General features: G+C 54.9%; 2 protein-coding genes across 2 annotated transcripts; one reads left to right on the top strand and one right to left on the bottom strand.

Annotated features, from left to right (window-relative positions):
• The first annotated feature begins 153 nt into the window (after window positions 1–153).
• LOC139807201 (bone morphogenetic protein 8B-like) lies at window positions 154–10,687 on the top strand. The gene is made up of 7 exons (XM_071767838.1): window positions 154–624; window positions 5,505–5,697; window positions 6,400–6,548; window positions 7,234–7,428; window positions 8,062–8,141; window positions 8,538–8,648; window positions 9,900–10,687. The coding sequence occupies exons 1-7, from the start codon at window positions 198–200 to the stop codon at window positions 10,047–10,049; spliced, it is 1,305 nt and encodes a 434-aa protein (XP_071623939.1). The 5' UTR covers window positions 154–197; the 3' UTR covers window positions 10,050–10,687.
• Window positions 10,242–14,668, bottom strand: PPIE (peptidylprolyl isomerase E). Its single transcript, XM_071767839.1, has 10 exons — window positions 14,592–14,668; window positions 14,420–14,518; window positions 14,273–14,316; window positions 13,636–13,662; window positions 13,351–13,432; window positions 12,761–12,861; window positions 12,519–12,642; window positions 12,243–12,428; window positions 11,535–11,677; window positions 10,242–11,445 (listed from the first exon to the last, which is right to left on the bottom strand). Exons 1-10 carry the CDS (start codon window positions 14,620–14,622, stop codon window positions 11,377–11,379), a joined length of 906 nt encoding a protein of 301 aa, XP_071623940.1. The 5' UTR covers window positions 14,623–14,668; the 3' UTR covers window positions 10,242–11,376.
• Window positions 14,669–15,464: the final 796 nt, after the last annotated feature.

Here is a 15,464-nt window from a genome sequence, read left to right on the forward strand (position 1 = left end):
TGCGTGCCCGGCGATGCTCCCCGTTCCCCGGGACCTATAGGGCTGGGAGGGTCGGGGCGTCCCGGGAGCCGTGGCCGGGGCGGTGCCGCTGGCGGGACCGTCCCTTTCCCTCGCCCCGCCGGGGCGGGCCGGGGCCGTGCCCGGTGCCGGTGCCCAGCGCCGTGCCGCACCGGGGGGCCCGGCCGGTGGCGGGGGCCATGGGGCCGGGGCGCGGGGCTGCCGGGGGTCCTCTGGGGGCTCTGGCGCTGCTGTGGGCGGCGGCGGTGCTGGGGCAGCTGGGCAGCGGCAGCCTCCTCCTCCGCCGCCGCCTCCACACCTCCGGGTTCCTCCAGCGGCGGCTGAGCGGCGGGGAGCGGCGGGACGTGCAGCGGGAGATCCTGGCCGTGCTGGGGCTGCCCGGCCGGCCCCGGCCCCGCAACCCCCCCGCCGCCCGCGCCCCCTCCGCCGCCGCCCCCCTCTTCATGCTGGACCTTTACCACGCCGTGGCCGGGGAGGAGGAGGCGGAGGATGCGGAGGAGGAGGCGGCGGTGTCCCGGCCGGTGCTCACCGGGCTCAGCACCCAGAGCCCCCCGCCCGGCAGCGTCGTCAGCCACGCCGATACCGTTGTCAGCCTCGTCAATATGGGTGAGAGCGGCCCCGGGGGAGAGCGGGGACGGGGAGGGCACTGGGGGGAGAGGAGCCGGAGGGAGTATCGGGGTAAGAGGGGCACCGGGAGGAGCGGAGCCGGCGGCGGCATGGGGAGGACAAGGATGTGCGGGAGAACCGGGGCGCACCGGGGATATCGGAGTCCGTGGGGGCACCGGGAGGAGCGGGACGTGCGGTGGCAGCGGTAGAGACCGGAGCGCATGGGCAGGATCCCGGCGGCTTGGTTGGGCAGGACCGGGGAGCACGGGGGGAACCGGAGCAGAGCCGGGCGAACGGGAGGCTGCGGGGGCACCTGCCCAGGCCAAGCACAAGGTTTTTGGGGAGCATCTGTGCAAAGCCAGAGCATGAGGCGCACGGCAGGATTGTTGGCTGTCGCTGAGCAGTGTCCCAGTGTCCTGGGCTTGGGGACACTTCCTCGGAGCAAGGCTGGGTTTGGCTGCTGTGCCGTGCGGTGCTGAAGGGCGTGCAAAGGGATGATGCCTCACCATGGCACCTCCGAGGAGCAGCCAGGGCTCCTTTCTTCCCCTCCACCCCTTCAGGGTCCCCCCACTCTGAGCAAGAGGAGAAACTCTCCATGGGAGCCTAGGCAGGGGGGGACCTGCCATGGAGGCATCACCCAAGTCCTGTCCATCTTTTCTTGTGTCCCCTGTACCACAGGTGGATATAAAGAGCCCAGGGAGCTCCCTGGGACAGCCCCTGCTGCTCCAGGTGGTTGTTGGTGTGCTGGGTGCTGGGTTCCATCACCCAGCTCCCATCGAGACCCCTTGGTGCTGTGGGGCCCCAGTGACCTGGGGACACTGAGATCGAGGGAGGAGCTGCTGGGACACCAAGTCCCAGCTCCCCTCAGCACTCAAACCAACACACAAGCACCAAGTAGAGCTTTAAAATGGCCAGGATGGAGGAGAAGCAGGGTGGGATGTTCAGAGAGGGATGGGGAGCCACCTGGGAGGTGTTGGTGCTGGCACGGGGGGTGCTGGTGCCGCTCCCCTTCCCGGTGCTCCTGGAGATGGGAGAGTTGAGGAGCAGAGTTCCAGCCCTCAATTTGAATGGCTTTGATTTCTGTGGCTTCATCAGCCCCTTCAAGTTAATGAAATAAATGTTTGTGGGAGAAGGCCAGCTTTCATTTGCATGTATAATGTGCTGCACAATTACCCTGATGGGGACATGCAAATGGGCTAACTCGGTGCTCCATTGGGCTCTTGGACCTCTTTGCTCCCAGCCCCCCCGCTCAGCCCTGTGTGAGCCGGGCCGGAGCGCGGCTCCCAGCGTCACACCTTGTGCCTGGGGAGGGGAAAGGACAAACCTGTCCCCGGTTTGGGCGGGCAGGTGGGGGGGCCGGGGGCAGCAGGGGCCTCCAGGTGATGGGCGGCCACGGGGCACCTTGGGCTGGGTTTGGTGGTGCTGGCTCCACCCGTCCCCTCCCGCTGGCTTCCTCGGCGTGGAGATAAAACCTTTCCTCTCCGCCTGAGCCGGGCTATTTCTGTGCCCTGCCTGGGGGTTGTTTTTGGGGTAAGGATGGGTTTTCTTCTCCTCTAGGGCTGAGCCACCAGCCGTGAGTCACGATTACTCGCAAGGTGTAGGGATGGAGCAGAGAGGTTTGTAAGGGGAAGGAGGAGGAGGTTTGTAGGGCTGCAGCCTGCCCGAGCCCCCCCACACACCCATCCTCCCTTTCCCTCATCCGCCGCTGCCCCGGGATGTGGTTGGGTGGTTGTCCTACCCCCACAGCCAGCCCGAGGAAGCTCTGCCTGTGGCTTTCTGCCAAGCTTCAGCTTCACGGGTGGGAGCCCACTTCATCCTCTCTGATTTAAGAAGTTTGGGGGGTGCTGCTGCTCCCCCCCCCCCCGTGCCCCCAATTACCACTAAAATCCAGCAGCTGGGTGGGGATTTTCCCCACTCCTGGTTTCATTTTGCAGCTGTGTGAACCTCTTTGGGCAGAAAACCCAGCACAGCTGAGGGCTCCACGGCAGCCCCTGCTGAGGTGTGAGTTCTCCGTGATGAGCCTGTGTGTTTTAAATAGGAAAATCCAATTCCCTTGGGGTCCACCTGCCCCTGGTTGGCTGTTTGTAGGTCTTGGAGTCCTTGGTGTTCATCTGGGGAGATGGAAGAAGCACTCAGGAGATGAAGCAGGGGCTCAGCTGCATTTCACAAAGCTTGGGATAACTCTCATATCTCTCCCTGCTTTGGAAAAACCTCAGGAGCTTGGTTTTTTTCCTACAGGCAAGTGAAGGATAGCATCTTCCTCGCATCTCCTTTCAACCTATTTTAGGCTACTGAGCACTTGATGTGGTTGAATATCCTGGCATTTCCTTTTAATTTAGTGCCTGAAATGATCGTGGGGACCATTGGGAGCAGCCAGGACCAGTAATTACAACTGATGGGGCCGTTTATAGAAACAGAGAAAGTTTGCAATGAAAAAGTGCAGCTAAAAATAACCTGGGGAGCAGGAGGGAGGGTGGTGGCCCCATCACCCCATCCCTGGGAAGACACCCAGCAGGGTTGGGAGGTGCAGCAGGGCTCATCCTGGCTGGAGCTGGGCATCCCCTGTCAGGGGTTGCATATAAATAATATGCAAAATAATCTTACTTTTTTTGAGGGCAGTAGGTAGTGGCTTCCAAGTTTGGGGAAAGATGCGGCAGCTCTGAGGGGTGAGAGAGGGAGTGCTGAAGGAGGGGGCAAGGAGAGCAAAGAGCTTGGGTTGGGTTTTTTTAGTGTGTCTCCTCCTCAATCCGGATCATCCGCCCACAGCTAATTGAGGGGTTGTGGGTGCAGCTGAGCCAACCCGCCCCAAATCAATCGCAGGTTCCCAGGGAAGGTCCCAGCACCACGCTGAGCACCCACTTTTCTCCCTGGATAAAGGGTGCCAGGTGCTTTCAGGGGTGCTTCCCCATTGCAGGGTGGGAATTTTGCAGCAATTTATAATTTTGCCGACAAAGAGGGGGAGATGAAACACCAGGCAGCTTGTTAAGGAAGCCCAGCTCGTTTGGTTCATCAAGATGCACAGCTAATTGCTCTCTCCTTTTGCCTTTCTCATCCCTTTCTTATCTCATCAGGGCATCCCTAAGCTTCCCTCTCCCCTCCTCTGCTTTCGTTTCCAGTCTCCTCCATCACCTCCACACCTTTCGGGTGTGAAGAATTCCCGACCAGATGTTCCTTTAGGCAAAGTTTTCTGGGGCTGAAAATCACCCCAGGGGCTATTTCTGGATCTCTGGGTCCCTGTCACCTCCTTGTCACCTCCCCTGCCCCCTACCCCATCCCTGCTGCAGCATCACTTTGCCAGATACCCCCATCTCAGGAGGACCCTGGTGGTTCCTGAGCCCAGATTCAGTTCTTTGGGGTTTCACCTGATGCCAAGGAGCAGCAGGGTGACAGGTGACAACCCAGGTGACTGAATGGGGACACACGGTGTCCCCTGGACAGTCTGTGGGACACCCAGCTGGGGGTTTATCCTCTGGATAAATCCTCTGGATTCCTCTCGTTGGCTTTTGGGGGGATTTAAGGATTTTCCAAGAGCCAAGCAGCATCACCACCAGGACCATCTTGAACCTCCCAGGAGCACGAAAACACCAGTGCTGGGGAAGTGGGAGAAATGGAAATGTAGCAAAGAGGTGGGGAACCCCTGAGGGGGTGCAGGGGGTTGATGTGTGTCCCCATGGAGGGGGTGAAGGGCCTGGACCCAGCTCCCCACAGCATCCTCCTCCCTGGAGCTGGCGGGCAGCCGGCAGCAGGAAGCTCTCTCCGCATCCGTCCCTGCCCGCCTGGCCCTGGGCTTTTTTTGTAACACAACTTGTGGTGAGCCCAGGAGCTGGAGGGAATGTGGGGTGTTTTTTTTATTTATTTTTATTTTAAAGGAAAAAAAAAAATACATATATATATATATTCATGGATGTTGAATTCAAATCTCAGCACTGGGTTTGGAAAGATGCACCGGCTGCTCCCCCCATGTCAATGTGGGCAGCAACCTAATGGTGTAGTAAATTTAGACTGGTTTGTTGGTTTTTTTTTCCCTCTGGAACCAGTTTAAAAAAATAGGTGCAAAGTTAATTTATTTAATGATTTGGTTGTTTTCTTTTTTTAAAAGTAAGCACTGGGTCAGATTGGTTGCGTTGCTTTTGTGCCTGAAGCAGGAGGAGTTTTAATCACTTTAATTACGCTCAGTCACAGCAACCTGGAAGATTTTTAAAGCACCATTTGAAAAAAATAATTACAGATGAGAGAAGCCATGTGGGGATGCATTGCTGCAAAGACAAGTGTTTTTTTTTTTTCTTTATGGACTTAATAAAAAAATAAAGAAATCACCTGATTTTTTTTCCTTTCCCAACCTGCACTAAGTTTGCAGCAAGGAGGAAGGAGACTGCAGGGGTGAGAGGACCTGTGACACCCTGGGTGGCCCTGGAGAGCCCCAGTGTGTGCTGGTGTTGCCCCCCTGTCACCAGAATAGCTTTGCAAAAAACCCAATTCCTGCTGCTGACCATCCCACCGACCCCCAAACTCAGGTTTTGGGGTGTTTTCCCCCCAAAGTGCAAGGGGCTGCAGCCCCCAAACCTGCACAGGGGACAGCTGCACTGTGTGCCTGCTGTAACCAAGCCTTTTTCTTTTAATTTTTTTTTAATTAATCTTAAAGAAAGAGAGCTGGGAAGTGGCTGAAAAATAAAGTAGGGGCAGGTGAAAAAATAGGAGGGGGTTGCATCAAGATTGCCATGCTCAGGAGAGGAGAGGTGGGGATTTGCAGCAGGGGGATCTGTGGGTTTTTATCCCCACACTGGGGACAAACTGGGTCCTGGTGGAGGGGGAGGGGGGGGGGCTGCAGCCTCTCTGCTCAGCCCATGGGTGAGGGTCCAGCTGACCCTTTTGCTCTGCAGTGGAGCAGGACAGGGACATCTTCTCCCCGAAGCCCTACTGGAAGGAGTTCAGGTTCGACCTGACCCAGGTGCCCACGGGTGAGTCGGTGACGGCCGCCGAGTTCCGCATCTACAAAGCTCGAGGGGTGACCCGGAACCCCAACACCACCCTTCACCTCAGCATCTATGAGATTGCAGCTGAGCACTCCAACAGGTGATGGGGATGGAGGTGATGGAGCTGGGGATGAAATGGGGTTGGGAATGGAGACGACGGGGTTGGGGATGAGGATGATGATGGGTGAAGATGATGGGGATGAAATTATGGATGGGAGAGATAATGAGGTGGGGATAAAATTAGGGGTGGGAAGGAAGTTGTGGGATGGGGATGGGAATTAAGATGATGGGAATGAGGTGGAGATGGTGGGGATAAAATTAGGGGTGGGAAGGAAGATGTGGGATGGGGATGGGAATTAAGATGATGGGGATGAGGATGGGAATGGGGTTGTAGACGGCGGAGATGAAATTAGGGATGGGAAAGAAGATGATGGGGATAGGGATGAGGATGGGAACAGGGATGAAATTAGGTATGGGGAAGGAGACAAGAATGAGGGTGAAGCTTGAGCTCCCCAGCCCTTCTCCTTCTCCCCATGATGCAGATACCCAGGGAAGCAGCACCCTGGCCCCTGCTCCCACACATTCCCACGGGGCAGTGCCACACCCAGTGCCGGGGCTGGGCGGATGCTTTTCCCAGAGCAGCTGCCAAAGGTGCCACCATCATGTGCAGCACAGCCAGAGGCTCCGGGAGCCACTGTCCTGACCCAGTCAGACACCCTGTACAGACACAGTCATTTCCATGAGTTCTCCCTGGTGCCCTTTGGGTGCTGTTACTCAACCTTTGGGTTTTGTTTTTCCACAGGGAGTCTGACCTGTTCCTGCTGGATGTCCAGGACCTGCGTGCTGGGACAGAGGGCTGGCTGGTGTTTGATGTCACAGCTGCCAGCAACCACTGGTTAGTGGATCGGAAATACAACCTGGGGCTGCGACTCTACGTGGAGACAGAGGATGGTAAGTGTGCCCAGCCCACCTGCAGCCTTTGGGGCTAAATCCCCAGGAATTGGAGCCCTCTCCCCCCTACCATGGTGGGCAGGAGGGAGAGGTTTATCTCGCTGCAATTTTAAATTTCCAGCTGTGAGGGAGAAGGGCAGTGCTGGGTTTGCCCTGATGGCAAAGCCTCCCAAAGGTGTTAATGCTCATGGGGCCCCTGGGGTGGGCTGGAATAACCCCATTAACATTTAATCAGCTCCTTACCTGGAGGATGAGCTGGGGTATTAATCTTCTTCTCATTAAGGGGTCACAGCTGCTCCAAAGGTGCCTGAGCAAGGAGGAACACAAAAGAGCATCCCATGGGGGGAGAAATCTCAGCCTTTAATGCCCCAGCCCCTCCCAGCTCCCCTTACCCCCTAGGAGTGAAGGGAAAAACTGGTTTTTACTTATGCTTTTAATCCTGGAGGTGCTCTGTGTGACATCGTGTGGTGGTGGCCACGCAGGATGAGGCTTCATCACCCCTGTGAGCTGCCCCCACCAGGGGGGACAGGGCAGGACAGGACCCTCGGGTAGGGGTGGGTGGGGTGTTCCAGCACTCAGGATGCCAAACCCACAGCTCTCAGCTGCAAATATCCTGGATTTTTTTTTTTTTTTTCCTCCTTCCTTTAACCAAATTCATTTATTCTGCCTGGTCCCATCCCTTCAGGGCTCAGCGTTGACCCAGGCTCGGCGGGGCTGCTGGGGCGCCGGGGTCCCCGCTCCAAGCAACCCTTCATGGTGACATTTTTCCGGGCCAGCCCTAGTCCCGTGCGTGTCCCCCGGGCAGCCAAACCCCCCAGGAGACGGCAGCCCAAAAAAACCAACGACCTCCCCCATCCAAACAAGCTGCCGGGGATTTTTGGTAAGAGCTTTGCCAGGCAGGGGACCTTTTGTTAGCGAATCATCGTGTAAGAAATCCACGTTTTGACCCAGAAATGCAACACCAGGGGGAGCAGAGCAAAGAGCTCTGGGTTTTTAGGATTGGGGTTGCTTGCAGCACGGGTTAGGTTTGGGGTGAGTGCCCTCGAGTTGATGTGGTTCATGGGAGGGGTTGGGATACCTGAATATTGGACTTTTTTGCATCGTTGCCCTCGGTTTTGAAGCTGCCCTGGGAGAGCATCATCCTGGAAGGCTGTTGCCCTGGGAAGCTGCTCAGGAGCACAAAACCTCCGCTCTCCCAAAGTTTTTCAGCTTGAGAACCCCTGGAAACCAACTGGGCCAGGTGCAGAGCTGGGATTTAACCCTTCCCAGGCTGGATCCCCCTGTCCCATTGCTGGAGCAGTAAATTTCAGGCTCGTTTGGAGCTTTTTCCCCTTTGTGCAACCACGGGGACTCCTCTCCTGTTCTTCTTACCTGATCCCCTCTGGCCGGGCTGTTGGATCCCACCCTGGAGCAGGGGTGGTGAAGCCAGGGATGGTGAAGCCAGGGATGGCGTGGGGGGGGTTTGGGATGCCAGAACCCTGGGGCTGATGCTGCTTCTCCCCTTCTCCCACAGATGATGTCCATGCTGCAGATGGACGCCAGGTCTGCCGGCGCCACGAGCTCTATGTCAGCTTTCAGGATCTTGGTTGGCTGGTACTTGTTTATCAGGAGAAATAAATGTGGGGAAATAAAAAAAAAAAAACAAAACCCAACCCATCAGTGTCCCCTGTCCCAGGGGCTTCTTCCCAGCCTTGTGTCTCCCACCCATTGAGGGATCCCCCAATGTGGGGCAGCCAGGAGGCCAGGAGCTGGGAAGGGAAATGTGAACTGCCCCAACCCCAAGCCCCACCCATAACCCTAAAAAACTTACGGCTCAGTCAAAAAAAAAAAAAAAAAAAAAAAAAATCAAAATAAACCCTTGCTGCTGGCACTGCTGCCAGGGAGGAGCTGGCTGGGATGTTTTTGCAGGTGGGGAATGGATGGAGGGTGCAGTTGTCACAGGAACCTCTGTAAATCATTTAGGTTTCTTTTAATTTGTTTTTTTTCCAGGACTGGGTGATTGCCCCACAGGGATACTCAGCCTACTACTGTGAGGGGGAGTGTGCCTTCCCCCTGGACTCCTGCATGAATGCCACCAACCACGCCATCCTGCAGTCCCTGGTCAGTGGGGTGGGGACACTGGGGACCCTGGGTGACCCCATAAGGTTCCCCTGAATTTGGGGCTGTCTTCGGGAGTTTAGTTTGGGTGATTAGGTCTGGAGGGATGCAGTTGAGCTCCAGCTCCCAAAAAGCACCCGGTGGTGGGTGCAGTTCCCAAATGTTGGGCTCAGCATATTCCAAGCAGGAAAGTTTTAACGCCCTGTTTGTTGTTGGGGTTTGGGGTTTTTTTTTTGTTTGTTTGGGTTTGTTTTTGGTGTTTTTTTTTTTTTTTCTTTCCCCTCTCTTCTCCCAAACCCACCCCACATCCCAGCCGGTGCTTTAATTTCTGGAATTTCCTGCCCTGTGAGTGTTTGATTTCCCAATGGCAGAGTCACACCGGTGCTCGAGGTTAATTACAGGGAGCGCCGAGTCGTCCTCGGCTCAGCCTTTGAAGGACTTGCCTGCCGGGGTTTCATTTTTACATTGACAAATCTGCCAGAGGCCCTGTCCGGGGTTGGGCACAACCCTGGCAAGGTCCCGTAACCCCCCCTTACACCCACCCAGCACCCCTACACCCAACGCTCTTCCCGAAACGGAGCCGTTTGGGCAGGATGTGAATCACCTGCCTCCCGGAGCCGCCTCTTCTGGGAAGCTCCGGAGCAAAAAGCGGCCGGGGGAGCGGTGCCAGCCCCTGCTCTGCTGCAAATAGCAGGGTTTGACAGCAAAAAAACACCGGACTTCCGACCTAGGAGAGCCCAGCTGCCTCTGAAAGAAATGAATCGCACATGTTGGGCAGGGCTTGAGGCTCCAGCAGGCTGTGAGCATCCCAGTATATGCTGGGTGTCCAGGGGCTGGGATAACTGTCTGGAGTAAGGGATGAGGGATGTGTTCAGAGAGGTGCTGTGTACTCAGAATTTTAGTGCAATGTGTTCAGTTTGGGGCAGCATTGAGCCCTAAAGGGAAATATCTACTTCAGTATCACCCAAACACCTGCACAGGAGGGAGCCTGGCACTGCCCTGGTTGGTATTTTTTCAGCCATTTGCCTATTTACAATAAGAAAAGGGCCCAGAAATCCCAAATTAACAAAGGGGATGCCTGACCTACAACCCCAATCCAAACCAGAGGCTGCCCAGACTTTAAATATTGTGCAAAAAGCTGGAAACCCTCTCCCCCTTCACCCAGGCTTTTTGCAGGGAAGGGCCAGTTCGAGGGTTTGTCTCCTGCCTGGAGCTGCTTTGCCCAGCACTCCCAAGCTCCATCCATCCCCCCAGGTCCACCTGATGAAGCCCGAGGCCGTGCCCAAGGCCTGCTGTGCCCCCACCAAGCTCAGTGCCACCTCTGTCCTCTACTACGACAGCAACAACAACGTCATCCTCAAGAAGCACCGCAACATGGTGGTGAAATCCTGCGGCTGCCACTGAGGGCTGGCTCCCACCCCAGCTCCATCCCATCCCCCCTGGAGCTCCCTGACACTGGGTTCCTGCTACACGTGTGAAAAAAAGGGAGTTTCACAAGCTGCAGCCTAGCAAAATCCATTACAAGTAACAATAAAAAAAAGAAATAAAAAAGAAATCCCTTCCACCCCTTCGTCAAGAGTAAATAATATAAAAAACAATATAAAACTTTTATTCTCTTACACATACACTGACATATATATAGGAAAGAGGATGTGTAGCTATTTACAAGTCTGTTTTAGTCATGGCTGATGTGTCAACTCTGGGGGAGGCAGCTTGGGCTGAAAAGGAATTAGGGAAGGGAGGCAGGATCCGAGGTGCTTTGAGATGGAGCTGTTTCTGGCCATGTAAGTCTAACCAACCCCCCCTCAACCCAGTGCTTTTAATTCCCTTAATGAAAACACCATCAGCCAATTAACTAGCTGGCTGACTAACCTGCTCCTGTTTACTTAAAAGTTCACAAACTCAGCGAGTTGGAAAAAGAAATAAATACATATATATCCATATAGAGCTATGACACTTAGAACATAAATGCCTAGATTGGAAAGTAAGTATGTAGTTTTTCTTCCTGTTTGTTTTTTAATAAATGCCACAGCACAGCAGCACTCTGTCTGGGATTCTTACAGCCTCATCATTGGGTTTTTTTCCCCTCCTTCTAGCACCTAAAAGGCTGCTTCATTTCCTGGGGCTTCTTCTCCTGACCCCACTAAATTCCTTTTCCCATTCCCAGTAAATGCCCTCCCTTTGGGATGGAGATGGAGCAGGACCAGGCTGGCTTCCCAGACACACAGCCACCAGCCAGGGCCCTGCTTCCCTCTGCTGATGGGAAAGGACATTGCAGAGCCCCAAAACCTACAGCACAGCTCCTGCTGCTGGAAAAGCCCCAGAGATCTGGCTCTGCTCTTCCAGCTTTCCCCAGAGCCAGGGTTTATACACCAGATTTGAGAAGATGAGGGTGAATGCAAATTAAAAAAAAAATATATATTTATATATCATCTTTCCTCAAAGACCATCCTGACACTGCCAGAACCCAGCAGCCAGGGGTAGGGCTGTGATATTTTAAATACAAGGTTTTATTTTTACCTAAACATAAAGCGTTTCCAGAACAGGGCAGCAGAACCAGCCCCGCTCTAAACAGCCACGTTCTCACCAAGCTTTGTAGGAGAATTTCACCAGGAGCCACAAGGGATCTTCAGCAGGAGCTGGGCACTGCCAGGGAGGTGGTGGGACCACCCTAGCCCAGCCAGCCCCTCAGTCCAGGCTCCCCCCATCCATCCCTCTCCAGGAGCAGAGCTCATGGGCACTCCCCGCAGTCTGAGATAATCACCTTCTGCTTCGGTTTCCCATCTTTGGTGCCCTGAGCCTTTGAGAAAAGAGCAGCAAGAATTCAAGTGAAGAAAAGCAAGGGTAAGGAGGAGGTTGGGTTCTGCCCCCCCCACCACCAGGACCCACCTCGATCTGCCGCACCACGTCCATGCCCTCTGTCACCTCCCCAAACACCACGTGCTTCCCATCCAGCCAGTCTGTTTTATCACAGGTGATGAAGAACTGGGAGCCATTGGTGTTTGGGCCCGAGTTTGCCATGGATAACAGCCCTAGGATCAAAAAGTGTGGTGGTAGGGCAGGGAGGGAGCTGGGAGCTGCAGCACGTGAGCCGCCCACCCAAACCCATTCCCATGCCCTGCAACCCACTGCTGGGTTTAGGAAAGCCTCTGGGTACCACAGAAACTGGTAAAAGCTGGGAGAGAAGCACCTGTAAATATGAAAGATGGAAAGGGGTGGAGACTGTTCATCTATTTTTAGCTGCACTGACAGAAAAGCTGTTAGCACAGAGATAAACCTGCCTGCTCTCTGCTGCTTTTCATGGTCACACTGCGACAGTTTTCCTTTAAAATCAAACAGGAAAGCAGCTCTGAAACTTTCTCCATCATATGACACTGCAAATTAAGTGTGTGGATAGAAGGAGAACGATACATTTCTGCTCTCTGAATGCTGGTAACACACCAGGGTCTGAGCACAGCAGATTACCCCCCAGCAGCATTTGGGCAGCACAGATTATAATCAGAGCTCCCACTATCACCATGCTCCAGGTCAAAACAGCCCAAGTGTGGCTCTGAGATGATGTTGAGCCTTTTTTTACTCTCTGGGACTTGGTTCTACCTGGCCCCGTGTGTTTCAGAATGAAGTTTTCATCATCAAACTTCTTCCCATAGATGGATTTGCCTCCGGTGCCGTTGTGATTGGTGAAGTCTCCGGCCTGGCACATGAACTGGGGGATGATGCGGTGGAAGCTGCTCCCTTTGAAGCCAAAGCCCTTCTCGTGGGTGCAGAGGCAGCGGAAATTCTCTGTTTGGGGTGGCAAGAGGGAGAGAGAGAGGGGTGAGAGTTGTGTCACAGCTGGAGCCACGTGGCTGGGCAGGCTGAGCCTCTCCTCACCCACGGTCATGGGCACCACATCTGAGCGCAGGAGGATCTGCAGCCGCCCCGCAGGTTTGTTTCCAATCTTGATGTCCATGTAAACCTGAGGGTTGACCCGGGATTTCTTGGCAGGAGGCTCACCCTGAGCAGGAAAAAAGGAAAGCAAGTTGAGATGATATTCCCCTGCTCTGCTTCCAGAGCCCCACGCCCTCAGCCTGCAGGACAGCAGAGATGCAAACAGCTCTGCTTGGTTTTCCTACCTCCTGTGCCTCTGTTTTGGGAGCCTCTGCTCCTGTCTCCTCTGTGTTCTCCTCCAGAGTCTTCCCTGAAAATTTCTTCAGCCACTCATCATCTGACCAGACTGTGATGGCAAAAGGAAGGGTCAGAGCACAGGAACCAAAGCCAAGAGCCATGAGTGAGCACGCAGGGGGCTGCCCGGGGGCTGCACAGCAGATCCCACGCCTGCCCCAAAAGACACAGTGTGTGGGGAAATAAGGGACAAAATCATCCCTGCTTCTTCCCAGAGGTGCCACACATCACTGGGGAGGGCAAGCTCAGGGCCAGCTCCCTGCAGGGCAATTGCTTAGGGATTTTTACAACCCATTTTTACAGAGGTGGACAGATGTGTGGGCAATTCTGCCTAGCACAGACATCTTTGTGTGCTGGAGAGCATGGAAGTAATTGAAAGGGCAGCCAAGAGTGTTTCCATCCAAGGAACTGGGAGATATTTTGGATTAGTAGGTGCTGCTCAGGTCCCCAAATAGGATGCAGAGAAGAGATGTCTGGGTCTGGGAAAGCAGAAAGCACAAAGCTCTGAACATCCATGGGGATGTTCCCCTCTCCAACTCACCAGGCCTGGATGACCCTTCTTTAATTCGCATTGGTTTAGCCAGGTTCACCCGAATTGTCCTGCCAAAGAGCTCAGACTCATTCTGCAGAAGAAAAAAACAACATAACAAAGCCCACCACATGGTAAAAAAAATCATTGTGAAGCCCAAAACCCTATCAAGGCCAGAAGAAACCAGAGCTTTTTTTCCTCTATGTAGCCCATGCCACACAGGGGCTCACACTGTGCTACTGGGAAGGTGGCAAAGCCACGTGTCCCCCCACAGGGCAGTGGGATCAGGGTCCATACCATGTTGTCAATAGCTGCTGCTGCATCCTGCCAAAAAAGAAAAAAAAAAAAAATCATTATTATAATTTCTCCAACTTTCATATACATTTACATATATATATTCATATATATGTGCCCCAGAATTTTGTTACAAAAAACAAAGGATTGCCAAAGGACTGTTTTACTAAAGCTCATCCACCTCAGGGCTGTAAAAAATGATGGATCTTGCAAGAACCATATCCAAACCAGTACCAAGTTTGTCTTCCCATGGCCAATCCAGTCAAATCATTTTATGCATGATCCCTTATGCATAAAATAACTGAGAAAAGAACAGAGATCTCCTGTATGAAGCCCAGAACAGATAAGACAGCAAATACACATCAGCCTGTGCTGCCCATAAACCCAAGAAACCCCCCAGTTCCTGCTGAGCTCCAGGGACAGTGGGATGGAGCTTGGGTGGGCAGTGGCTGTGCTTCAGCCCAAAAGAAAACGAGGAAAAAAGTGGATTTGGAAGAGCAGAACAGCATCTCCCCGAGGCTGTGGCATCATCCCTGCCCCCTGCACCTCTGCTGTGCCCGAGCGGCATAGGATCCATCCCCAAAACCCCAGGGGAGGAAGAGAGGAGCCCGAGAGGCTCCAGAATTTGCTGCTTTCTCACCTCTGCCAGCTCAAACTCAACGAAGGCGAATCCCCGGTGCTTTTCTGGAAGAGAGACAGAAGCAAACGGTTACGGGCACCAAAAACACCCCCAAGTCCCTCGCCCCCCCATCCCCAAGCCCACTTCCAGCCCCCCCGGGCCACGCACCGGTCTCGTAGTCCAGCGGGATCTGGATGTCGGTGATGTCCCCGAAGGGGATGAAGGCGGCGTGCAGAACCTTCTCGTCCACCTCCTCCGCCAGCCCACCTGCGGGGGACACAGCCCTCAGCCCCCAGTAACCCTCGACCCACGCGGGGCAGCCCCCGGCCCCCCCACTCACCCACGTACAGCACCCTCTTGGTGCTCGCCATCTTCCCCGCCCGCACCGGAACCCTGCGGAGGCTCCGCCCGCCCTTCCGCGGGGAGGGAGCGGGGGAGGAGGAGCCGAGGGAGGGAGCTGAGCACCGGGCAGGATCATAGGATCATGGAATTGGCTGGGTTGGAAGGGACCTCAGAGCTCATCAAGTCCAACCCTTGATCCACTCCCCCCGTGGTTCCCAGCCCATGGCACTGAGTGCCACATCCAGGCTCTTTTGAAATATCTCCAGGGATGGAGAATCCACCCCTTCCCTGGGCAGCCCATTCCAATGTCTGATCACCCTCTCCAGAAAGAAATTCTTTCTCATGTCCAACCTAAACCTCCCCTGGCACAACTTGAGACCTCTTGTGCCCTCTTGTCTTGCTGAGAGTTGCCTGGGAAAAGAGCCCAACCCCCCCTGGCTCCAACCTCCTTTCAGGGAGTTGGAGAGAGTGATGAGGTCTCCCCTGAGCCTCCTCTTCTCCAGCCTCAACACCCCCAGCTCCCTCAGCCCTTCCTCACAGGACTTGTGCTGGATCCCTTCCCAGCCTCCTTGCTCTTCTCTGGACCTGCTCCAGCACCTCAATCTCCTTCCTGAGCTGAGGGGCCCAGAACTGGACACAGGACTCAAGCTGTGGCCTCCCCAGGGCTGAGCACAGGGGCAGAATCCCTTCCCTGGACCTGCTGGCCACGCTGTTCCTGAGCCAGCCCAGGATGCCATTGGCCTTCTTGGCCACCTGGGCACACTGCTGGCTCCTCTTCAGCTTCCTGGCAATCCAGACTCCCAGGTCCCTCTCTGTCTGGCTGCTCTCAGCCACTCTGTGCCCAGCCTGGAGCTCCCCATGGGGTTGTTGT

Source organism: Heliangelus exortis, chromosome 24, assembly GCF_036169615.1.
Source record: "Heliangelus exortis chromosome 24, bHelExo1.hap1, whole genome shotgun sequence".
Lineage (NCBI taxonomy): Eukaryota > Metazoa > Chordata > Aves > Apodiformes > Trochilidae > Heliangelus > Heliangelus exortis.